Source organism: Aegilops tauschii, chromosome 2 (assembly GCF_002575655.3).
Source record: "Aegilops tauschii subsp. strangulata cultivar AL8/78 chromosome 2, Aet v6.0, whole genome shotgun sequence".
Lineage (NCBI taxonomy): Eukaryota > Viridiplantae > Streptophyta > Magnoliopsida > Poales > Poaceae > Aegilops > Aegilops tauschii.
Genome location: NC_053036.3, coordinates 637,790,642 through 637,816,018, shown reverse-complemented (window position 1 = coordinate 637,816,018; position 25,377 = coordinate 637,790,642). Strand labels below are relative to the sequence as shown.

General features: G+C 45.5%; 2 protein-coding genes, 1 long non-coding RNA gene and 2 other non-coding genes across 5 annotated transcripts; 1 reads left to right on the top strand and 4 right to left on the bottom strand.

Annotated features, from left to right (window-relative positions):
• Positions 1-256: 256 nt before the first annotated feature.
• On the bottom strand, positions 257-2,952 carry LOC109764455 (uncharacterized). Its single transcript, XR_012203627.1, has 3 exons — positions 1,663-2,952; positions 1,411-1,557; positions 257-830 (listed from the first exon to the last, which is right to left on the bottom strand). It is a non-coding gene; the product is annotated as an uncharacterized protein (transcript).
• An 8,416-nt stretch (positions 2,953-11,368) lies between these two features.
• On the top strand, positions 11,369-12,921 carry LOC120974770 (uncharacterized). Its single transcript, XR_012203954.1, has 2 exons — positions 11,369-11,743; positions 12,333-12,921. It is a non-coding gene; the product is annotated as an uncharacterized lncRNA (long non-coding RNA).
• Positions 12,922-13,364: 443 nt separating this feature from the next.
• LOC120975194 (U2 spliceosomal RNA) lies at positions 13,365-13,560 on the bottom strand. The gene has a single exon (XR_005771018.1). It is a non-coding gene; the product is annotated as a U2 spliceosomal RNA (small nuclear RNA).
• Positions 13,561-14,737: 1,177 nt separating this feature from the next.
• LOC109764454 (heat shock 70 kDa protein BIP5-like) lies at positions 14,738-16,927 on the bottom strand. Its single transcript, XM_020323268.3, has one exon. It carries the CDS (start codon positions 16,895-16,897, stop codon positions 14,891-14,893), a length of 2,007 nt encoding a protein of 668 aa, XP_020178857.1. The 5' UTR covers positions 16,898-16,927; the 3' UTR covers positions 14,738-14,890.
• Positions 16,928-17,451: 524 nt separating this feature from the next.
• On the bottom strand, positions 17,452-22,863 carry LOC109764449 (actin-related protein 6). Its single transcript, XM_020323262.4, has 8 exons — positions 22,496-22,863; positions 21,024-21,817; positions 19,647-19,839; positions 19,514-19,577; positions 18,365-18,449; positions 18,224-18,274; positions 18,072-18,134; positions 17,452-17,965 (listed from the first exon to the last, which is right to left on the bottom strand). Exons 2-8 carry the CDS (start codon positions 21,728-21,730, stop codon positions 17,836-17,838), a joined length of 1,293 nt encoding a protein of 430 aa, XP_020178851.1. The 5' UTR covers positions 21,731-21,817; positions 22,496-22,863; the 3' UTR covers positions 17,452-17,835.
• Between the last annotated feature and the right edge of the window lie 2,514 nt (positions 22,864-25,377).

Here is a 25,377-nt window from a genome sequence, read left to right as displayed (position 1 = left end):
GGAACGAAACTTGACAGGTGGTCTAGCGCTGGTATACCAAGACCACTTGGCAAGACTCGGTCCATTCCGAGAACGTTTAACACCCGCTTACGAAAAGAAACAAAAGGGGTGCGCCGATGCATGTGGGAGTGCCGGATTGCAAAACAGACAACGGGAAAAATGCTCGGATGCATAAGACGAACACGTATGCAAATGCGATGCACATGATGACATGATATGAGATGCATGAGATGAAAAAAATGCAAAACGAGAGACAAAATCCAACCACTGAGGGAATATCATAACACATAGCCGAAAATGGCACGAGTTGGAGTTACAAATATGGAAAGTTACATCCGGGGTGTTACACCAAATTCGAGTACACACATTTTAATTTAGCTAGAGTGCAATCAAGTGTTCACAGGCTACCAATAACCAGAAATTAGAATTGCGAGGTCCACACTGCAAAAGTATTCTCAGGTTACCAATAACTAGAAATTAGAATTACAACCGACCCACAGTCATTGCTCAAGCTGCTGCAAGCCTGCGAGCATTATGAGACCACTGCACTCCCTGACCATATCCGTCAACAGATAATTATCTCCACGGATGAGGATGATCCATGTGTGAGTTGACCTGCATGGGCTTTCACCGTACAGCTTGATTTTCAACAACCCCACAGCTCGTTCCATGACAAGCCTTATATAGTTTGTCACCTTGCCTTCTTCCTCGCACCCGAAGATCCGCAGCACCTTCAAGTTCAGGTGCTTCAAATCCTTAGATGGCTCCCACACCACGTTGGTCTTCTCGGCACTGTCCTTGGGCGTCTTGGTACATGAATGTCGAGACAACTTCAAGCAACGATATAGAAAGTAAGCAACACATGTTAATTAAACTGCCACCAACCCATAAGAACAAGATGACAACAATTGTATTAAATACAAGTTTAGGCCCCTATACACTTTTCAAGGAATTTGCACGAATTAAATATTTAAATCGTAAGTATGGCACATGAATATGCTTCTGGGTTCCATTGTAGTTACAACCATATTTCCTCCTATTTCTTTTAACCAAGATTCTTTGTAAAATGAAACATAAGACGGCGATGTGCATCACTCGATGCAGAGGCTAGGCTCTCCTCCTTTTCGAAAAAAACATATGACCAATTTTTGGATTACTGTAACATGAGATACGATCCAACAATTTTGTTTGCCTTGCATGGACATTGTGTCACTGCAAAATTACAATGCAGCTTGTATGCACTACATCTAGTATTTATGATAAGTTGGTGAGTGGCTGGAAATCAGATCAACTTTTCGGTACATTTTTAATGCTGAATATCCAAAAAACATATCATCGTCAAAATGTAGAATGAGCAATGTACATGCTAAGATGTGGACTAAATTAGAAAGAAGGTTAAGTAACACTTACTGTCATATCATATAGGGCAGGTGCAGCTTCAAGGATAAACAGTGTCCAGCTCAGATCACACTCACTAAAGATACGCAAAAGAAGCATAGAGGTCAGGTTTCTGAATATAGCAATGAGCTGCTTCGGAGGTTCTGGCTGAATCCAAATCTGCAGCAAGAAGATACATGCACAACTGAAACTGGTAGAAGAAGAATGTATGGTATGAAGATGCAGAAGATTTATATTTAAGTAGTGCACAGAAATTAAGTTTACCATTTGGTACCCAAAACCAAGAGTCAGTGTCGACAGGTTCCTGACACTGCTTGAGAGGCACTCGCTCAGCGTGAATGGCTCTTACCATGCATTGGCTTTAGAATAGAGAATTACAACGCGAAGCTCAGGAACGTGGCCGAAGCGCACCGGAGGGTTCTCCAAGTGCCAACATTTGCACTCCACTTGCCTAAGCTTCGGGACAGAGACGAGCTCAATCCGCGTGCACAAAAAGCCGATGAAGTAGAGCTCCTGGAGCTCAGAGCACGGCACATCGATCTTGAGCGTGGATTGCAGATCAAGCAGACCGCAGAATCTCAAGCTGAGGTGCCTGAGCCTACCGCAAGTGCTAATGAGGTCAGTGATGTCGGAATGTCCAAAAGCATGATATTCGAGCGTAAGCCTGGTAAGCCATGAGAAGGCAACTGGGTAGGCGCGGGAGAAGGCCATGAACTCCTGCACATTCTCAATCTCGCTGCCCAGCGGGTCAGTGGGCGGCGGGGATATGCAAAACTCAAGGCATTGGGTGTTGCCCAAGCTCACAATGTCCTCGACGAGGCGGCCTATTGAGCTCCGGTGAGGGGGAGACGTGTAGAAGCTGAGGACGAGCACCTTGAGGGCACTATTCCCGCACACGCCCTCGGCGAGAGGAACCCGAGCGAGCAAGGCCCGTGCCGCGCCCGTGAACGCGTCCATGACCTCGAGCGGCGTGGCGCCACGGAAGTGAGCGACATCGAGGTGCACGCGCGAGAGGTGGCTGGGGAGGTGCCGCCACCGCGTGGAGAGCGCGCCGGCGCGGACCGCCTCGCGCAGGTCGAGGCGCTCGAGGATGTCGAGGAGGAGGTGGTCGGGGAGCGCGCTGATCCCGTCCTCGCCGCCGTGGCCGGCGTTGCGCTTGGGCGGCGGCGACTCCATGGTCCCGGCCGACTGATTGAAACCCTAGCTAGCTAGGACCAATCGAGCCGATTTGCGTCCCAGGCAGCGGCCTCCTGTTTCGAGGTGGCGGCTCCTCCGGCGCTCCGCTCCCCAGCTCCTGCCGGTGGCCGTCGATCTGGAAGGGACGGGGAGCGCCGCCTCCGCCGCGCAGCGAGGTCAATGGATCCGACACCCCCAAGCTCCTCCTCAATTCTCCTCCGGTGTGCGGCGGAAATCCGTAGTCAGCTTGGATTCGGTGGTTGATTGGATGGTGGATGCATCTACTGCGAGTGATAGTGAGTGTGGCCGGCGCCGGCGGCTGGATGGATGGGGAGAGACCAGTCCTCACGCGAGGAGGCAGAAGATGCTCTTTGCTTCTTCTTCTTTTTTTTTCCTATTATGGGTGGGAGGTGCAAAGTACACGAAAATGCCTTTTGTCCCTACGCTCTAGTGAAACTAAACTGATATTTTGAAAATTCAAAAATAAGTTTGAAGTGTCTAAAGCTTAAAAAAAATTGACGTGGACACATGGGTGTGATTTATTTATGTATAAAATCCATATTTTTTTATACGTGGACAAATACATAAGACAATGTGTTCCTTTCGACGGCTTGAAGAACACCTCCTCACCAATGAACACATCGTCAAGCTCCCCATGTTTAAGCTTTTATATTCTTCATTGTTGCCTCCAAATCCATCGCATCTTTTCCCTTTGTATTGCCCTTTGCACCACCGGAGCCCATCAAAGAAGAAGACACCATGATCACAAAACTTGGATTCCCGATATGTATTCAGTCAGAGTGCGCGGAGAATCGGAGTAGGATGATGGAGGTCCCCGGTGGTCACAACGGAATCTCAACGCCGATGAGAGTCCATGGGGTAGAAAAACCATAATCGCCTGGGGCATCGTTCATATTTGTGAGTCTTTTGTCGTGCTTACCTGTACTGCATAGATTGTAGTGCCACGTTTCAACTTTTTTTGGACATCAATACCGTGCAACGTTGATACCGCGTTAAACACGTGCAGTGGCGGAGACAGGCCGCAAGCAGCTCGGGCGGCTGCCTGGGGCGTGATGGTTGTTTGCTTCGTTGACTGTAGCGATTATTGTACGTATAGTGCTACAGTAAACGAAAGTTGCCTGGGACTGCCTGGGGCTTGTGTAATTCCTGGCGCCATCACTGAACACGTGTACATCATCCTGTTGTCATAACATCTGCATGGCACGCTTGCGATTTTGTATGGTGGATCGACGGCTGACAGATCGTCACACCCTACAAGCGGCTACAACACATTTGCGCGCCACCTTTCCTTTTTTTGGCATCATTTCCGGTTTCACCTCATCAAGATCGAGACTCGAAGATCACCGTGAATACAAGGCATGCCTGTACATCTCTTTAGCGAGGCAGATGCTTTTTTAGGGGTTAGTGAGGAAGAAGCTCACCTCACCTCAATGAGAGTGTGTAGTGGGCTGGCCCAGCAGTGCTACATTCCTTCGCTCCCCCCCCCCCCTATGTTTTTTCTTTTGTTTATATTTAAAAACATTCTCTGTGTATTTGAATTTTTTCATAAAAATGTGTTTGCTCAATTTTGCAAAATGTTCATACCATTCAGAAAAATGTTTGTGATATTTAAAAAAGTTCAGACTTAAAATATTTGTTCACATAGTTTCTAGAAAAAGTACGTACCATTTAAAAATTCATTGAATTTAACAATATGTGCATGAAATTTTAAAGAAAATTCTGTGAAATTTAAAATTTTGTTCCAATTTTTAAAAACATGTTCTTAACATGTAAATAATGTCTTTAGTAAAATGTGTAACACTTAACAAATGTTTGCATGCTTTACAGAAATGTTCATAGCATTTTTAGAAAGTTCAATGTATGTTAAAATGTTCACAACGTATCTAACAAATATTCAATGTGCATTCTAAAAACATTTAACACGTATTTGGATAAATGTTCAACATGTATTTGAAAAATGTTTGATGTCTATCTAAAAATGTCAAACATTTTTTCGATTATAGGTCAACACGTAATTCAAAGAAAGAAGGACAAAGAAAAGGAAAAAAGAAAATAAGGAAATAGGGAAACAAAAAAGAAAACCATTACAGAAAAAACCCATAGAAGAGAAAGGAAAATTGCACGAAACCTTCCCAAAAGCAGCCAAACCTGGGCGGAAGTCTGCACGAACAACTTATTTGAAGCTTCCTAGAGCCGCGGCTTGGGCAGGTCCGCTTCAGGGATTGCTATAGGTGACGCTAAGGTGTGTTTTGCAGTATAAGCGAGATATAGCACTAGCGTGGATACCAGGCCATGACAGCTCGGGTCAACAAAGTCTGGGCCATTAATGGCCTCATTTAGTGTAATAGTGCTGCTTTTTTTTGACAGGATAGTGCTGCTACTCACGGATGCCACCATAACGCCAACCGACCCACCCGTTGACGGCGCACGGAGAAAACCCTCGTCTCATTGCCCTGATCAATCGTGTCCTCGTCGGCGGCAAGCGAGCACCAACGGTAAGCCGACCCGCAACACTGTGAGCAACCCCCTCTCTGTCTACCGTGCTCGATCTGCAACACAACACCTCCTTCTCCTTGCACATTTTGCCTTTTGCGATGCTTTCTTCCTCATCGATGTCATACTAATTGTGCCGTGTGATATATCTCCGCATATTCATTACCATCTAGGTGGTAAATATTCACTACGGATCATGAAGACGAAGACACCCTGATGCATTAAGACAGATGGATTCGGTTCAAATCGAAGATACCTGTGATAGGCACTCTAACTAAGTAGGAACCTGAAAATATAGGAAAATTTACTCATGGAATCATGCATATGCGTGCAACTATTTAATTACTTGATTTACTGCTTTTTATGTTGCTTTATTGCATTCGATTTGCAAACAGCCAAGAATCAGCACTTTCGGACCCTTTGTCGATTTATCTGGATGGGTCAGCAAGATTAAACCCTAAACCCTGCAGATCGAAAGGGTGGATCACCAATCCAGATAAATTCCATATTTATTCCGTTTGTTTTGTATGGATTGCATGCTGATTAAAGCACGCAATCATTGGAGGAGACAGCCCGGGGGTCGTTTTTCATTTGCTTTTCTTGTTTTTTCTTTTATAATCTGAAAATTAGGTTTCCATAAGCGAACGGCTAGCGCATCGATCAACCTAAGGTGAGAAGAAGTATATAAAACCAGTCCATGTACCGTTTCAAGGTTAAATTTTGTTTGGATATTAGAACACCGATGTGTTTGTCCATGAAGATAATTGGCTGGAAGTTATCAAAGATACCTAAGTTTTCAAGGTAGTTTTAGAAAACAATCTTTGTTGCTATTTCTATGCAGAAATTATCTTGCTATGAGGAGGTGTTGTCTTTTGCGCAAGTTACGTGCTACTGTTGCTGCAAGGTGGAGTGTCATGAAAGATTGGGCCACAACAAAAGTTCGAACCCCCCTCGAGTTTCGGCCCTTGGCAGGTTTGGGTATATATAATGTACTAGGTCCAAGGGCCATGAGGATGTTATTAACTAATGATTGACTATGCTTAGGACTCATTTGCAAAAAAAGAAGATTAAGACTCAACTGATTGACTCATGCTTTGAGAGATATGGATACTGTGAAACTGAAGCTCGAAAGTTGCCATCCTCGCGTCACTAAACTTGCCGTAAAAAATGCTCGGAGTTACCATGTGCTCGGCCCTGACGTTTGGTACGTATCAGGGTCTTATTTTTATTGGTCGCTTTGACAATTACTCCATTAATATCTCAACAGTGTTGTGTTCGGAGTTACCATGTGTTCACCCTTCTTACCTTCTACACCTCAAATTTCTCAATCATAGAACAAAGCTTTATACGGCATTGCAAAGTAATATTCAGTACCAGGACTTGCTTGGCGTTATATCTCAACAGTGTGTTGTGATTATTACCTTTTTAATATAACTTGGTTTGCACATCTCATCCAAGTTTCATGACCGCCTTGGATTGCGTGGCTTTAATTTTCGTGGACAACTCAGTTGTAATTTGAAGTTGTGAAGATCGAACGATAGCTGAGATGCTATGCTGCTACCTTATGAGGCTCCTAGCTTAGGATCTCTTGAAGTTTTTTATACTATATCATTTAGGTACATACATTGAGGAGATTCGATAAATGATTTATATTTGTGGAAAAAATCCCGCAATCCAACCTCAATGGTCGTGGGTGCCTCAAGAGTCTTCTCTGCCTTAAGCCCTTCATCTTCATTTTTCCTCTAATCTAAAGTTTTTGATGGGTTATTGTTCTTTCTGCCTTAAACATCTGTTTGTAAATATGTGCTCTTTTCTTGCGACGCAGAAACACATATTTTCTGCCAAGGTTCGAATTAACTATAACAGTGCTCACTCAACTATTGAAGTTCACCCGACTTTATCCTGCTAGTGACAGGTAGCACGAACCAAACAATTCACGAGAAGCCTAACTTCGATTAGCAGAGGGAACATATCAATAGCATGGGGACAAAAGAGTTGTTCATCAAGCTCATGATCGACACCAACTCACAGAAGGTGTGCTTTGCCGAGGCCAGCAGAGAAGTCGTGGAGTTCCTCGCTGCCCTCCTGTCCCTGCCCCTGGGCACCGTCATCAACCTGCAGACCAAGGAGAACATGATCGGCAGCATCAGCAACCTCCTCGATTGGCAGTGTAGAGAAGCTGGACGCCAACTTCAAGAGCAAGCAGCCGCGCCTCAGCCCATCCGTCGGCACCGCCACGCTCAACCACCTACAGCACCTGCTGAGCCTGTACTACCTCAGCAACGCCCCCAGCAAAGGCCCCTACGGCGCAAGCGCAACAGCCATGGCCATATCAGCGCCCAAGGCCACGTACACACGGTCGGGGATGACCTCTCGGTGACTCCAGCGTCTTTTTTCACGACCATTTCACTATTGGGCCTCCCGCAGTTGGCGCAGTGCAGCATCAAGGACCTCAACACGCTGCAGGAGAAGACCGTGAAAATCGGCCATAAAGAGGTAGGGGCTGTGCTTCAATTTCTTCCTGGAGGTTTGAACTGATGGTTGAGTTTTCCCCTTGGGTGTTGAAATGTAGGCGCTAGGGATACTCGCTGCTTCTCTCAAGTCCAAGACCGTCCTCACGGATGTCTTTCTGCCGAAGAAGAATTGATCGCGTTGCAAGAGAGAAGCCACCGAGAAGGTCGTCTAGATATTATTGCTATTTGGCTAATTCAGAATTTCAAACAAGACTTCTTCCTCATATTATTATGGCCTGGTGCCTTGGTGTACTATTTGCACTGGAATTTAGCCGTGATAGAATGGAGTCAGCACGTCCTGCACACGGGTACATATGAACCCGCTTTTCAAAAATGTACTTTTAACGCGTTTTGTAATGTCCAAAAAATCTAAACAAAATTTTATGCATACATGTTTGCAAAAGTATGTCCGCGGCACAAAGTTTTGTGAAAAAAAGTATTTTTATTTTGTCGCCATAAAAAAAGACAAAATTTAGTGCTTCTAAATAGCGTTCAACGGCACAATATTTTGTCTTTTTTGCACCGGCTACAAAAAAAGTTGTTTTTCCCGTGAAACTTTCTGCACACACATAGAATATGGAGACGTCCGCGCTCACCTTTTTTCAGAATTTTTTGGCATTTCAAAATGTGTTTTCCAAAATGGGTTCATATGTACCCGGGTTCATCCATGCACTTGATAGAATGCCATCTTTTTCTGCTGCGGCTGCCGTGTAGTATTGCTTTTGGCGTCTCTCGGTTGACTTGTTGCATACGGATATCTTTGTTTGATTGAGTGGGTTTTGTTAGAATGACGAAAGTTCAGTATGAGTATATTTGAACAAGTCCCAAACCAGTATACAAAGATACATCCTACCGGAAATGAAAGTTGAAAGCACATTTATTTGTACATTTTATACACAATTAAATAAACACAGGACATGTAACATGTATAATTTTATGACCTCGATCACTGTGCGGTTCCATTCTTCTTATTTCCAGAACAACTAAAACCGCTTCACTAGAATGCCATCCAACTCCAAGCAACCTATCACACATGAGAAACGCAGCCGAGAAGCCTCAACCCTATCTGCCAACGCCAAGTTCCTCTGCCAAGCCGCTGCATCGGCCCCCCTCCTCTTCCCTGCCCGCCGGTCTCGTTGGCGGCAAGAGGAAAGGAGACTCATCTGGTTTTGCCGCTGTCTCCGGCGACAGCCCACACTCTAATCGGAACTTTGGAAGGAGTCTGATAAGATGGCCGAGGTCATCGTTTTTGGAGGTATCTGGCAACTTTGAGAGCACGCTTCAAAAGGTTTCACGTGCATGGATGACCGTGACAAATAGGTTGCCCGTGTGCATCGCCCTCAACTTTGCGACCTAGAAAATTCTGCATTTTTGTCTTCAGTTTATTGCATATGTGTTATCTTTTTTTGATTCAAATGTTATTTCTAAAGCTAAGTGTTTGGGTGGCTCACTTGGTGATAATGATCATTATGTCGCTATTAACAAACTTAATGTTTTTTGTGAAAAATTAACAAACATAATGTTGATGATTTAGATCGATAGAGCAATTACTGTTGTGACCGAGTGTACCCTACATACAAGATATGCAATTTGGAAAATACCATCTTGAATCATACACAGGCAATAACCACATCACTCTACTAGTTGTGACACACTACTTGTCGCGACCTCGGTCATTAGCATGCAGTATTCTTTCCTCATATCCACCGGGAGCGCCGCGAGAAATCTCATCCGGCGATCATCTCCAGCGAGAACTTTGTGTGCTTTTAGCATCTCATCACGAGCCATGCCTGGTATTTCCTCAACCGCTGATGAGATCTCACTCTTGTCGTCACGAGCCTTCGCCATTGCCACCTCCGAGTCTTCACGGCTTGCTGATCTGTGGGTGTCGCCCCCGCTGCCACGGCAAGAGTTGAAGTAGCTAGAGACCTCGCGGGGGATGAGAGCTCGGTTCCACCGGTGCGGCCGCTCCTCATCCGCCGGGTAACCACGTACCCATTGCAGTGTCTTCCTTTTTTATATCACAATCCACTCCACATACGCTATATATGTACATCCAATCCAACGTACGGTGGTTGATCGGCGCATCTCTATCTCTATCTCTACTCTCTATCTCTATCTCTACCTAATATTAAAGGGAGGATTGTTTCTTCACCTTTTTTCGTGCATCAGGTCTTTTTCGTACGTCTCGTTCCGTTCCCCGTACGTCCAGTTCGTCCCTAAGTCTGCATCTGCAACTTGGAGGGCGATCATAGCTGGCAGGGAAGCTTTGAAGGTAGGCTTGATCAAAAGAGTGGGAGATGGATCTTCCATTGATGCATGGACAGATAAGTGGATTCCGGGCACAATTTCTATGCCCCCATGATGAAACCGGCATCTGCTACAGTCCACATGGTGTCAGACCTCATTGACACGGATAACTGGTCCTGGCAACAGGAGCTAGTAAGGTCTAACTTCATTATTTTTTTAAGAAAATTAAGTAAAGTAATTTTTGAAACATACACACACATATAATATTTTTCAATATAAACAAAAGGATAACACAAAAAGTAAAAATGAAGGAAATTAACGAACGCAACACTGCTAGACCGGCCCACTACACGATCTCCTTGAGGCGAGACGAGCTTCTGCCTTGTTAAGGTAATGTATAGACGCGCCCCCGTATCCACAGAGCACAACATTTTCCAAGTGTGGATCATGATGAGGTTAAATCGGAACAGATACAAGAGAAAAAGGGGAAATATATCATGCAAATGTGTTGTAGCCGGTCATAACACGCGACGAGATCTCAACAGTCGATCCACCATACAAAATTGTGAGTGAACCATGCAAATGGCATACCTATCGATATCATGGTAACATGACAACTACGTACACGCGCGTCGCGCATTGCATGGTACTCCCTCCGTCCCAAATTTTTTGTCTTAAATTTGTCTAAATACGGATGTATCAAGTCGCGTTTTAGTATTAGGTACATCCGTATCTAAACAAATATAAGACAAGAATTTTGAGATGGAGGGAGTATTAGTGTAAAAGAAAGGTAAAACTGCCGAGTACTAGTACCACCTGTGCAGTCCAGGTAAGCGCAACAAAACTCGTGAATGTGAACCGAATACCAGGATGACGTTGTACCCATCCTTGATGAGTCGTCGTGAGTTCGAGCATGAGGAGGACACATATCGAAAATCCAAGTTTGTGATCATGGTGCCATCTTCTTCGATGGGCTCCGGTGGTGCAAATGGAAGTACAAAAGGCAAGGATGTGATCGATTTGGAGGCAGCAATGAATAATACGAAGCATAAAGATGGGAGCTTGACGACGTGTCCACTGGTGAGGAGGTATTCTCGAAGCCGTCGAAAGCGGCAAGGTGCCTTGTATTTATCCACATGTATAAATATAAAGTTTATTGATAACCGGGTCACATCCATTTGCATGTGTCAAATATTTTAAATCTATTGACACTTCAAATTTATTTTGGAAATTTCAAAATATCAATTTCACTAGAGCCTAGGGCCCAAAAGCCATATTTGTGGATTTTGCACCGGATCTAGCATACAATATAAATATAAGTGAGTTTTTAATTCAGAAATGTTATTATTAGGCAAAAGTAACTATTTCACGTGTGTTAGCAAAATCAGCACTGTTGGTTGCTTGTTCTTTTTTTTGGGGGGTAGCTTACTAGGCTTGCTTGCCGCCCGGTAAATCAGCAGAAATCCATCTTTTTACACACCGGCATAATTTGTATCCAAAAAATCATGTTAGTTTTGTTTGGCCTGTAAAATACTTTTTTAAAATAATTTGTAAATCCATGTACAAAGATGCAAAAACGCATAGTGTGGTGGTGGTACCAGGAACCTGTCAACACTGACTCTGTGTTTTGGGTACCAAATGGTAAACTTAATTTCTGCGCACCACTTAAATATAAATCTTCTGCATCGTCATACCATGTGTTCTTCTCTACCAGTTTCAGTTGTGCATGTATGTTCTTGCTGCAGATTTGGATTCAGCCAGAACCTCCGAAGCAGCTCATTGCTATATTCAGAAACCTGACCTCTGTGCGTCTTTTCGGTATCTTCAGTGAGTGTGATCTGAGCTGGACACTGTTTATCCTTGAAGCTGCACCTGCCCTACATGATTTAGCAGTAAGTGTTACTTAACCTTCTTTCTAATTTAGTCCACATCTTAGCATGTACATGACTCATTCTACATTTTTATGATGATATGTTTTTCGGATATTCAGCATTTAAAATGTACCAACAAGTTAATCTAATTTCCAACCACTCACCAACTTATCACAAATACTATAAGTAGTGCATACAAGCCACATTGTAATTTTGCAGCGAGACAATGTCCATGCTAGGCAAAAAAAATCCTACTATAATGTATGATCGTATTTGATGCTAGAGTTCTCCAAAAATCCGTCCTATGTTTTTTCGGAAAGGAGGAAATCCCTGGCCTCTGCATCGAGTGATGCGCATTGCCCTCTTGATGAAAATTCTTTATTACAAAGTATCTTTGTTAAAAGAAATAGTATGAGGAATATGGTTGTACTTACAATGGAACCCTGGAAGCATATTTATGAACCTAGGATTTAATTCATGCAACTTCCTCGAAAATCTCTATCGAGGCCAAACTTACATTTAATTACAATTGTTGTCACCTTGTCCTTCATGGGTTGGTGGGCAAATTTAATTAACACTTGTTGTTTACTTTCTATATCATTGCTTGAAGTTATCTCGACATTCATGTGCCAAGCCGCACAAGAACAGTGCCGAGAAGACCAACGTGGTGTGGGAGCCATCCAAGGATTTGAAGCACCTGAACTTGGAGGTGCTGCAGATCTTCGGGTGTGAGGATGAAGACAAGGTGACAAACTATATGAGGCTCGTCATGGAAAGAGCTGTGGGGTTGTTGAAAATCCAGTTGTATGGTGAAAGCCCATGCACATACTGTGATGCCACCAGCCTTGAAAGATCCAAGGCGGAAAAAGCTAGCAGGCATCGGATTAAGGAGCAACTCACACATGGATCATCCTCATCTGTGGAGATAATTATCTGTTGACGGATATGGTCAGGGAATGCTAGTGGTCTCGTAATGCTCGCAGGCTTGCCGCAGCTTGAGCAATGACTGTAAGAGGCGCAGCCAGTTGTAATTCTAGTTTCTAGTTATTGGTAACCTGAGAATACTTGCTCCGTGTGGACCTCGCAATTCTAATTTCTGGTAATTAGTAGCCTGGGAATACTTGATTCCACTGTGGCTAAATTATGTGTGTACTTGAAGCTGGATGCATGTTTTTCTCTTTCAGTTTACCGAGTAATTCCGTACCTACTATATGCTGATTTTTTTACCTGCCTTGTTTTTGGGAACTTTGCTTCCTGAAGTTTTGTCTTAGTCTATACCAACATCAGACTGAAGCAATGGAGGCGAGGTTGACTGTAGACAAAATGTTTGTGGACCATTTTGCTTTGTGTTGAAAAATTCCCTACTCATGGAGGTATATGCTGCTTTGTGCCTGGAGGGTGTCATCCAAATTTTGGAATGTGACTGACTGGAAAAAAGGGTGCAAATTAATTTTTTGAGGTTGGCCGGCAGCAGAACAGGATAGCATGCGGAGACCCTGTTCGAAACCAGATGATTCCAAAACCAAGGTCTACTTTTTACCAATTTCTAAGAAGGGAGCTTCAGAATAAGCAAATAATTTGAAACTGATTTGGTTGGGGTGCACCAGCCTAGGCAGTAGTGCAAAATTTGAAACTGATTTGGTTGGGGTGCGCCGGCCTAGGCAGTAGTGCAACGCCTAGGCGACACGCAAAAGGCCCAATAGCAAGCTATTGTGGTGGCTCCTTCCCCATAAAAAATAAATTTAATATCGTTGTGGGCATGTAGCCCATATATCAGATATTAAACTGATAAGAACAGATACTACACTTGATCTTAGCCAAAAGGCCAAGAAAGGTATGCTTCTCCTTCATGCTATGGGTCGCCTGATATAGTGTGCCTTTGCCTCCTCTCCGTCGTGGCTGCCCGAGGTGGGACTAAACAAAACGGCACAAACACAAACAAAGCAGTCTGTCCGTTGGTTGGTTATTTTGGGAGGGCTGTAGTTGAAGAAAGCCCAATGTTGATGGGCTCGTGGTTCCCGTAATATGAAGGCCTGGTATTGTTCTCTGAAGACGATGATGATGGTGGTATTGTTGGTAATCCCTATTTGGCGCTGCAGGCGCCGGTTACAGCTGTTTCCGCAAACCGGCGCCTGCAGCGGAGTTAGATGGGCTCGGCCCAACTACCTGTTTGATACTCAAAAAAAAGGAGGGCTACTGAATGTGTGCGCACCCAGGAATCGAACCAGCGATCTCTCTGTTGCGAGATCCCTCAACTAACCACTACGCCACTCGCGAATACAAACCTCCTTTCATCCTTCTTATACATACAGGAAATACCCACTATGTTCTCCATGTTTTTTTCCCTTTCTTTTTTTTGTTTCCTGTTTCCATTTTTCTTAAATGCGTGAAATGTTTCGAAATAGACGAAATTTTTTCAAGTTTGATGATTTTTTTTCAATTTCAATGAATTTTTTTTCAAACTTGATTAACTCTCTTTTCAAAATGAATGAACGTTTTAACATTTTGATGAACTTATTTTCAAAATCGATGAACTTTTCTAAATCCGATGAACTTTTTTCAATTCAATGAACTTTTTTTTTCAAATCCAATGAACTATTTTCAATTCGATGAACTTTTTTTTCAAAATCCAATGATTTTTTTTCAATTCGATGAATGTTTTAAATCTGATGAACTTTATTCAAATCCGATGAACTTTTTGAAAATTGATGAACTTTTCTCAGATCTGTGAACTTTTTTTTTCAAAATCGATGATTTTTTTTCGAAATCCATGAACTTTTTAAATTTTGATGAACATCTTTGAAAATCGATGAACTTTTTTTCAAAATCCATGCACATTTTTTTGAATTTTGATGAACTTTTTTCGAATTCAATGAACTTTTCTTCGAAAACAGTGAACTTTTTTTTCAAATTTGTGAACTTTTTTCAAAATGGATGAAGGTTTTTTCGAAATTGATGATCTCTTTCTATTTTTCACGAACCATTTTTCATATTCGTGGTTTTTTTGTGAATTCCTTTTTCAAATAATTTACTTTATATTAATCAAACAGACAAACAATCAACAAGATTTCCGACCTTGGCCGTTGATCAGTAAGTACGTAGTTCAAGTCTAATCTTATGCACCAGTACTAAGGTAAGACAAAAAATAAATCTCCTAGTAGTAAAAATCTAAAGCTCGTCGTGGTCGTTGTCCTCCTCAGCAGCGTCGTCATGGCCACCGCCGGCGTTCCCGTAGGCGGCAGCGAAGGCTGGGCTGCAGACATCCTCCAGCTCCTTGAGCTTCTCCGCGTAGTCGTCCTTGTCGGCCTCCGGGTTGGCCTCTAGCCACTCGCTGGCCTCCCTCGCCGCCTCCCTGACCTTCTCCCTGTCGCCGCTGTCCATCTTGTCCCCCAGCTCGCCGTCGGCCGTCGTCCGGGCGCTGTACACGTAGGCCTCCAGCTTGTTCCGGGCGTCCACCCTGTCCCTCACCTTCCTGTCCTCCTCCGCGAACTCCTCCGCCTCTTGCACCATCCGCTCGATCTCCTCCTGGCTGATGCTGCGGCCGGCGCTGCTGATCTCGATCTTCTCCGACCGGCCGGTGCCCTTGTCCGCCGCCCCCACGTGCAGGATGCCGTTCACGTCCACCTCCAGGGTCACCTCGATCTGCGGCGTGCCCCTCGGCGCCGGCGCGATCCCGGTCAGGTCGAACTTGCCCAGCAGCCGGTTGTCCTTGGTCATGCTCCGCTCGCCCTCGAACACCGTGATGGTCACCGTCGTCTGCCTGTCCTCGTACGTGGTGAACATCTTGGCCCTCTTGGTCGGGATCGGCGTGTTCCGGGGGATCACGCTCGCCATCACGCCGCCGGCCGTCTCGATGCCCAGCGTCAGCGGCGTCACGTCCAGCACCACAACCTCCTTGGCGTCGCCGCGCACGATGCCGCCCTGCACCGCCGCGCCGTAGGCCACGGCCTCGTCGGGGTTGACGCCCTTGTGGGGCTCCTTGCCGCCGAAGTAGTCGCGGAGGAGCTGCTGCACCTTGGGGATCCTCGTGCTGCCGCCGACCAGCACCACCTCGTCGACGTCGCCCTTGGCCAGCCCGGCGTCCGCCATGGCCTTCTTCACGGGCGCCATGACCTTGCGGAAGAGGTCGGCGTTGAGCTCCTCGAAGCGGGCCCGGGTGAGCGGCTCCGAAAGGTCGACGCCGTCGGCCAGCGACTCTACCTCCACGCGGACCTGGAGCTGGGTGCTGAGCGCCCGCTTGGCGCGCTCGCACTCGCGCCGGAGCTTGCCGAGCGCGCGCGCGTCGCCGGAGATGTCGACGCCGTGCTTCCGCTTGACGAGCCGGATGAAGTGGTCCATGACGCGCTGGTCGAAGTCCTCGCCTCCGAGATGGGTGTCGCCGTTGGTGGCGAGGACCTCGAAGACGCCGCCGTCGAGCGCGAGCACGCTCACGTCGAAGGTGCCGCCGCCGAGGTCGAACACCAGCACGTTCCGCTCCTTCCCGTCTGCCACCTTGTCGAGGCCGTAGGCGATGGCGGCGGCGGTGGGCTCGTTGATGAGGCGGACGACGTTGAGGCCGGCGATGGCGCCGGCGTCCTTGGTGGCCTGGCGCTGCGCGTCGTTGAAGTAGGCCGGGATGGTGATCACGGCGTCCCGGACCTTCTCGCCGAGATAGGCCTCGGCAGTCTCTTTCATCCTGGTGAGCACCATGGCGCTCACCTCCTCCGGGCTGAGCGTCCGCACGTCGCCGGCCTTCACCTCCACCTCGACGTGCGGCTTGCCGTTCTTGTCCACCACCTTGAACGGCAGCAGCTTCATGTCCCGCTGCACCTCGGCGTCGACGAACTGCCTGCCGATGAGGCGCTTGGCGTCGTAGACGGTGCGGAGCGGGTTGGCGGCGGCCTGGGTCTTGGCGGCCTCGCCGATGAGGCGCTCGCCGGAGTCGGTGAAGGCGACCCAGGATGGGGTGATGCGGTTGCCCTGGTCGTTGGCGATGATCTCCACGCGGCCGTTCCGGTACACGGCCACGCACGAGTAGGTCGTGCCCAGGTCGATGCCGATCACCGGCCCGCCGTTGCCGCTGCCGGAGCCCTTCTCCTTCTCCTTCGCCGCCGCGGCAGCCGATGGAGCCGGCGTGGCCGCGAGGAGCAGCACCGCGAGCAGTAGCCCGAGCAGCAACGTTGTCGCGCGAGCCATGGCGCCGGCGATCAATCGATGTCGTCTGGAAGCTAGCTCCAAGTACGTTGCAGGACGAGGCGGTGCGGCTACTATTTATGGCGCGAAGGGAGGTCTACAGCGTTGGCGTGACGTGGACGAATCGGAGGTGGCCTCCGACGCGGTCTGTCCCACGCGAGCGCGGTGACACGCGTGCGAGTCGATCTGGGCCGTTAGTTTTCACGATCGGACGGTTGCGAGGGCTCGTGACACGCTGGCGGGAACCGGGCTGGCTGCTGCGTGACGTGTTGGCTGTCAACAACAGTCCGATCATGTTTTTGACAAAAAGAATCCGTTCCTGGCCCCACTTTGCAGGTTACATGTATAAATTTTTCTCTCACAAAAAATAATGACCCAAGAGGTATCAAATCTATTTCAAACCGCACCAAAATTCAGGTAGTCATCTCGTTTCTGACCAAATTTAACTTTGATTCAACTCTACTTTGAATTTCAATGGTACGCAGGAGGCCGATGGAGTGAATCACTGAATTTCAAGGACACCACGTCGAAAGAGGTGTTTGGATAGAGAAAGAAGGTTATTTCACACAAGTTTCAAATTGTTATTTCAACAGCCAAACTTCACGAACTCATTTTCTGCAATCACGACACAAATTTATCTTGACACAAATTTTCTGCAAAGGGCTGCTAGAAAATCCTCAGGAAAATCTGAAATTCCCAGTAGCTAAATCCACCCACCCACAACTGAATCCATTCACACAAAGTTGATCTGCATGCGTGGATGCATGGGGAAGACAACCTCTAGTCTCATGGGCCATGGCCAACTAAGCATTAGTTAAATTTGTTAGTGCAAATACTGAACTTGCTAAACCTTTTGTAGAAGACAAACCCCTAATTCGCATGCCACTTGCTAAACACGCCATCTAAAACAGGCTACATTGTCCTATCTACTGAGCAACTCTTCAGTGGAAGAATCTTCGGCGGCACCGTGCCGACCCCATCTCCTCGTACTCTGATTTCGTAACGCACATCGACCCGAAATCGGGGCTGGACGCCAGGACAGATCCTCCTCTCCAGACACCAAGGATCGGGCTGCGCAAAGTAGCAGAGCGTTAATGCCATTCGCGCACGCCGCACATGAGCGTTAGTGAACGAGGGAGAGGCGCCAAGACAGAAACAGAGTAAAAAAGGCACATACTTCTCTTGAGAGATTATCTTCACCTGGTACTCCTCGGGCACAAGAGGTCGAAGTTCTCTCTGCCTGTTGATACAAACAACTAAGATGATGCACGCAGACTCATGCAATTGGGAGATAACACTGTCCCTTTTCCTACAGAAAAAACTACTTACAATCTTTCAGCGAACCGAGGGAACAGCGTGCTTCCGCCTGTCAAGATGATGCTGAAAACAGCCCAATGCATGAGAACAAGGGTCGCGCGATCAAAGGTCAAGATAGCATCAGGCATTCCACCGTTTAACGACAAAACATACCTCTGATAAAGCACAGGTTGAATATATGGATGGCAGGCTTGTGCAGCACGAACAATACACTCAGCAAGGCCCGCTTGATTCATGCCTACAAAATTCTGTTATCAGTATTCTTGTTACTTACCATTGCAGAAGGGAAACTAATGAGCCTGAAGCAGTAGGTGGAATCGCTGCTGCAAACTTGCACAAATTAACGTTATCCTGACAGTCATTCAGCCTCTACATATGTTAAGGTGCTTCCTTTTCTTTCCAATCTATTCTGTCCATCTGATCCAAAATACATCAAAGCTAAATTTGAGTGGAAAAAAATGGAAACAGAAGGAAATAGAACTATCATGATTGGTAATGCTTGTGGGAAATAAATTGAAAAGATTCTGTACATGACTCTGTATTGTTTCATTTCTCTATCTACATGAATTGGCAGAGCACCTGACTTTTGCGGTAAAAAGAACACTTTTGGGACAGAAGGAAAGGGAAGGATAAGATAGACTGTTTTGTTGTCCATCAAAATTTGGGAGACAAGAGAAATTGTGACCCACAAGTTTTGCTCTTACAGCAAAAGCAAAACTACCCCCATATTTTCTGAATAATCAAATTAACTCTATATTCAAATTGTCTATCCTTCTTTTCCTTTTTGTTTTATGTTTGCTCTCGTTCGTCCATCAAATGTATTTTCTAGGCTACCCTTCTAGTTGTATCAAAATGCAAAGCCTGCGGTTGTAACATGTAAGGTCCCAAGGCAAAACTTATCCAGTTTAATGCAACAGAAGTACAATACTTTCTGACGGCGTTTCAGTGATCACCACACATTTTGACAGACATTGCGGAATGCAGAAAAATCTTCTCCTGAAATTTATATATCCTTAGCTAGCATCAAGATATTATGTCTGATATGTCTGATTGAGAAATCATTTTCATTAAGGGTGAAAAATTAAATTAGGTTCGGGATCCTTGAGTAGTCTCTGAAGCTCACTCTGCTAATCCAGCGTCTCAATGAGAGGGGGCTAGCAAGAGAAAGAGATTCAGGGTCCTTGAGTTAGTCTCTGCGGGACAAGGATGCTAGGGCAATAGTAGGGGCATGTTCTAAAAAACAGATTATGAAGTATAGTGGACAGATGAAGAAGGTATAGGAGACATTTAGATAACACGAACCCAGATCAATTGGATGAAAAAGCATCTCCGGGACAAGGAACCTCTCGTTGGTCAAGGCAAATTCCTGCGAATCAAAATTCTGTTAGATGATACCAAGTAATATACGACATGTAACAAAAACACAGGATGTTACATTTTGACTTAGTTCAGGCTTTTTTCGATCCTTGACTGTGTCACTGTCACCATCCTTTTTATCTAATTCTCCTTCAACAGGCAGAGAACAGTATCGACGTGCTTCATCCAAATCTTTGACAAACCCTTTCTTGTATGTTATGCCATCAGGGAGAATGTAAGAACATCTAAATGGGTTGTCCTTGAATGATAAACTGCAATAATTGCATATCACAATGTTAAGAGATTTGATCATTTGTAACTACTCCCTCCGTTCGGAATTACTCGTCCAAGAAATGAATGTATCTAGATGTATTTTAGTTGTAGATACATCCATTTTTGCGACAAGTAATTCCGAACGGAGGGAGTAGCAGAGAAAGGTAGTGTTTGACTAACTGATAAAGAGGACAGTATATGGTGCTTGAAAAACACAATGACATGATGGTCACATTGCCTAAACTAGAAAAAAAAAATCAAAGCTAGGCGAAACAGTGTGATCAGAATTATTTCAAATGTCAAACATAGATGAGCAGATATCCACCAATGTGTTCAACCAATCAACCAACTAGTAAATCAATAAAGTACTAACTGATATCTCTGTCCAGCTCCAATGGCAAATTTTAAAGTTTGAAACTCTTGATCATATTTGACTTCGCTGGAATAAACCCTCACATGTATTAATTACTTAGTACTCACAGCTCAACAACGGGACCATAACCAGCTATTCAGACCGGATCAGTCATTCTTTGTCATATCTTCTCAACTGAACAAAACCAAATACCTGACCATTCAGACTCGACGTACATGGTGATCTTGCATTTGCTTAGTCTGGCAACTGAAACCAACTCTAGGCCATAATATTTGTTTTGGTCGAGTACAAGATTTATAACTATACTTTCCTCCCATAGTCTAAGCTTGTGCATGAGTGTGTGCATATGCTGTACAGTTGGATAATTTTTTTAACCATCTCTGTTTGAAGCTATCATAACCACAACCATTCTACTAAATTCTACAACCTGTCTAACCAAGTATCCAGGCATTTGAAGATAACGAACAGTTGTTGTTTCAAATAAAGTAAAGTAGGACACAGGGGATTGCCCTTCTGTTTTCAGCAAGAAAAAATGCAACATACATTTATTTTGAAGATACGGAACATAGTTCCATAGGTACCATTTTCCATAGGTACCATTCTATCAGCACATATGATTAGATTTGTTGCTCAAACAACTCATTAACAGTTCAGATTACAAAAGGTGCAAATTCCTGGTTGGTCTTTCCATACCAAGGTCACATTTAACTTAAACATTATCCTGAAATTGGTCCACACTCTAACCTTAAACAAACAAAAGAGAACACGGTAATTTAATATATCCATATCATGTCAGTGAGGAAAGCAGACCTGGCAAGGCGAAGATCACGAGGGACATCAAGGGATACAAAGCATAGCTTTTCCTTTGCATCATCAATGAGGAGGGTCTCATCCATGACATTAAGGGATCGGTACGAAACAAGCTCCTTGAGATAGTTTGTGAGGGCCTTGCCACCAAGGTCCATACGCCGCACAGCATAATTCAGCGTAAAGTTCTGAAGGACAGGGGACGCGTGGGTGAAGGAGAAGCCGCAGTCCACAACAAGACTGCATTGGGTATGAAAGAGTGAGGGCTGGCGGCTGGCCTCGTAAAGGCGGACAAGGGAAGGAGCGTCTGCAACACAAAGAGAGTTGAAGCCAAACTCCTCGAACACAAGTTCGTCGGTAGCATGCTGCAGTCCTGGAGGGTTGAACTGCGGCTCCACCAGTAACAAGGATGAGTTTGTCGGATCCACCTGGAGCAGGCTGCGCAGGACCCGTTCCCACACCTCCCGCTGCACCTCTGTGTTGATAAGGTAGCCACGGTCAATAGGACGCCTCAACGTCATGCCAGTCACATCAACATCTTGTGCCTGCAGCTGGTCAGCCGCTAGCCATTTCTTCGAATTTGCATTGGAACCAGGAGACTTTGCTATACAGTTCGGTACGACAGCAATTGGATCCTTGTCCCCGCCAAAACCAGCCTTAAGAAGACCACCCCCATTGTCTATCACCACCACACGTGATCCACCCGTCATGTAAAATCCCACTGGTACTTCTCTCTTATTCAAGTCTGCCCCTATCCAACTGAGACCCAAGCTGGTATACTTGAATTCAAAAGGGTCCTGCATATAAAGAACCGATAACGGATCGATTTGATAAATTGCTCAAAAACTGCATACAGATCTTCCCATGTAAACAACATGTGCTTCAGCAACAGACATAATAAATCTGCCTTAATATCTAGGTAGGCGTGGCTCAAGTGCGACATGTTTTTTCAGAAAACTTCATATAGCAATATAGAAAATCATGGAGCCGGTGAAAAATTGTAAAGTGGGGCTTACCAAGACATAGCAACTGGGAAAACAAACAACGAAGTTTCAGCAGCTAGATATATTTTCTAACACCAGTAACACCACAAGCAGGAAGAATACACCGCAGCGGCGGCCTAAATCCTTGAACCCAATCGTATATCAGAGGCAGTGGTGGACCCAGGAATAAAATGGAGGGTGCGCACACTCCACAAAAATATTCTGCCTAATCCAAAGTGTCATATGATATATGATAAAGTAATAACAAATGGCTCAATCAAGTCCCGCAGCATTATAGCTCACGGGATATATTCCAAATTCCGCAATTCAATGGCATCGATCAATTGGCTAAATTTCTGTATTGCATCAGTTCAATGACATTGTAGTACCAACAGTTTGGCATACAAAGGTAAACATCACCGCTGTAGCATGTAAAAGTGGGGTGAAGAATGAGGGCACAAACAGAGAAACAACTCAATCAATTATCTGTACCTTGATGTGAATGGCTAGACCGGTGGGTGCCTCGGGACCTAGGGGGTGGATGCTGGAGCTCGCCGGTGCCCCAGGAGCTCGCAGCGAGGGGAAGGGGGCGGGCCGCGCCGCCGCGGGCGAGCCGGCGCCTAGCGAGGAGAGGGGGGCAGCCGGGCGGCCGGGCGGGGCAGGGGGCAGTGGAAGAGAGCGGCCGGCCGGCACTACTGGCGGACGAACGGTGGCGGGGAAGGGAGCGGCCGGCCGGACGACGGGGAGTGGCGGCTGGCTGCTGGCTGGTTAGGTCTCTCGGCTCTCGTTCGTGTCTGCCTCTGGGTCTCTGGGGGGACTGAGGAGAGAGTTCGAGAGAAGTGGACTGTTGGGCCTGGGCTGTTGGATGCATTTTATTAGGCTGGGCCTTTATCAGATCTGCGCAGTTTTACTTCAAAAAAATAAACACGGTAAAACAAAAACCAGAATTTTGGGTGTCACGGCACGCCCACTAGGTCCGCCGGTGTTCTCCGCCAATGACCGGTGATGAGGGGGTAGTCGGGCCCGCGCATGGGATCATGTAGCTTTAGGTTCTAGTGCCCTAATAGCTTAGGTTTTGAGGTCATTCGACGTCTTCGCTTTGGCGGCGGCGATGACGGCACTAAATAAAGGAGCTCCTAATCCTTCCTCGACCAGCAGTTCTTCTCTATGGCCCGGGATGGTTTTGCGAACTAGTCTGTTTAAGTGGGATGACGTGCCAGCGGCATCCTGCAGTGGACTTGTGTCATCGGGCTCTATTGTTGTGGCGGTGTTTGCTCCAGCATTGACGTGGAGTTTGGGAGGTAGTCAGTGGATGCAGTTAGTGGTCAACGTCGACGGCATCTGAAAACAATGGATCGTGTGCTGGGATTCGTGGTTAGTAGCTGGCAGGTATGGTTTCCTATTCCGACATCTTAGTCAAGCGGGGGTGCCAAAATTAGAGTTCGATAGCGTGTCCAGGATGCTGCACCGGCCAGATTCATTCTACGGCGATGGCTTCGCCTTTGGTAAGCTACTTTAGATGTCCAAAAAGTTGCATATCATTATTGACAGATTCTCTAAAGCTAGTGTGTCTGAAGCTATGGAATTATTAAAGAGCGTGCATCAAACAGAAAGTATAGCTCATTACATTGACAACTTTGAACATTGTGTTGCTTTGCTCAAAAGAGATCATCCATTTCTCCAGGAAAATTTTCTTGTGAGCTGCTGGAGGTTTAAGAGGAGATATTTAAACATGATGTGTGTGGTCAGAAACCAACTCGTATTACAAAAGTTTATTTGTACTCCAAAATTTGTGAAAAAACTATAGCAGTCACAAAAATCTCATGGGCAACCAAACTTCAGACAAAGAGGACAACATAACCGGTCTTTCAAAAATAATTTTACATTAGCATAGTGCCTAATACGTCCATTTTGCATCATTTTCCTACTGTTATTTATTTTATATTAAAGTTATATTCCATATTAGGATGCAATTCTAATGTCTTCTCTCTCTTAAATGCAAGATACCTCAAAAGAGGGAGATTACTGGCAATTCGATTTGACCTAAAAAAGCTACAACAAAGATAGCAATTTTTCGGAGCTCAAAATGACATGAAATTTTACGGAGATTTATTTTGGACTATATAAAAATACTAGAAGAAAGAAGTACCGAAGAAGACCCTCGGTGGGCCCACAAGGCAGGGGGCGCACCCTTCCCCCAGGGCACGACACCCTGGCTTGTGTGGCCCACGAAGGTCCACTGCTGATGTCCTTCTCCTATATGAAGCCATTTACCCTAGAAAAAAAAGACTTTCGGGAACATCCACCGCCGTCTCCAGGCGGAACCAGTGTAGGAGAACTTTTGCTATCCGGTGGAGCAATTCCGCCGGGCAAACCTCCCTCCTGGAGGGGGAAATCGAAGCCATCATCATCACCAACATCCCCTCATCGTGGGAGGCTTAACCTTCGTCAACATCTTCACCGGTATCGTCTCATCTCCAAACCCTAGTTCATCTCTTGTGCTCAATCTTTGTATCAAACCTTAGATTGGTACATGGAGGTGCTAGTAGTGTTGATTACATCTTGTAGTTGATGCTAGTTGGTTTACTTGGTGAAAGATCTATATGTTCAGATTGTTGATTGCATATTTATACCTATTGAACACGTTCAATATTATGAGTTGTGAGTAGTTATATTTGTTCTTGAGGACATGGGAGAAGTCTTGTTACAAGTAGTCATGTGAAGTTGATCACTTTTCAATGTTTTGATGATATGTTGTGTTGTTCTTTCTCTAGTGATGTTATGTGAACGTCGACTACATGACACTTCACCATCTTTGGGCCTTAGTCATTGTGGAATTAGTTTGTAGATGATGGGTCACGGGAGTGACAGAAATCTAAACCCCAATTTATGAATTGTTCCATGAAGGGTTGTTTTGGATCCACGTGTTTTATGTTATGGTTAGATTTATCTTAATTACTTCGCTTGTATTTGTGGATGCTTGCATGGAGGGCATAATCATAAGTAGGTGTTTGTTCAAGTAAGAAAAGCACCTTAGCTCCGGTCCACCCACATAACAACTATCAAGCCAATGAACTTAACTCGACGAATCGTGGTGAAAGTAACTAGACGATATTCCAGTGTGTCATCAAGAGCGTTTTAATCACTATAAGAAGTTCCACCGGGTTGTCCTTAGCAACATTAAGGATTGGGCCACTTGTTGCACCTTGCTATTTTTGTTACTTGCTACTTGTTACCAATTATATTGCTATCCAACTATCTTACAACACTTGCAGAGAATACCTTGCTGAAAACCGCTTATCGATTTCTTCTGCTCCTCGTTGGGTCCGACACTATTAATTATCAAAAGGACTACGATTGATCCCCTATACCTG

Excerpts from the sequence above, each read along its gene's own strand:
- LOC109764454 (XM_020323268.3), bottom strand. The coding sequence starts at position 16,897 with ATGGCTCGCGCGACAACGTTGCTGCTCGGGCTACTGCTCGCGGTGCTG.
- LOC109764449 (XM_020323262.4), bottom strand. The coding sequence starts at position 21,730 with ATGACGGGTGGATCACGTGTGGTGGTGATAGACAATGGGGGTGGTCTT. Across the intron at positions 19,578-19,646 it reads AGCCTGAACTAAGTCAAAAT|GAATTTGCCTTGACCAACGA; the intron begins GTAACATCCTGT and ends TTTGATTCGCAG. Across the intron at positions 18,135-18,223 it reads CCTCGGTTCGCTGAAAGATT|GCAGAGAGAACTTCGACCTC; the intron begins GTAAGTAGTTTT and ends TTGTATCAACAG.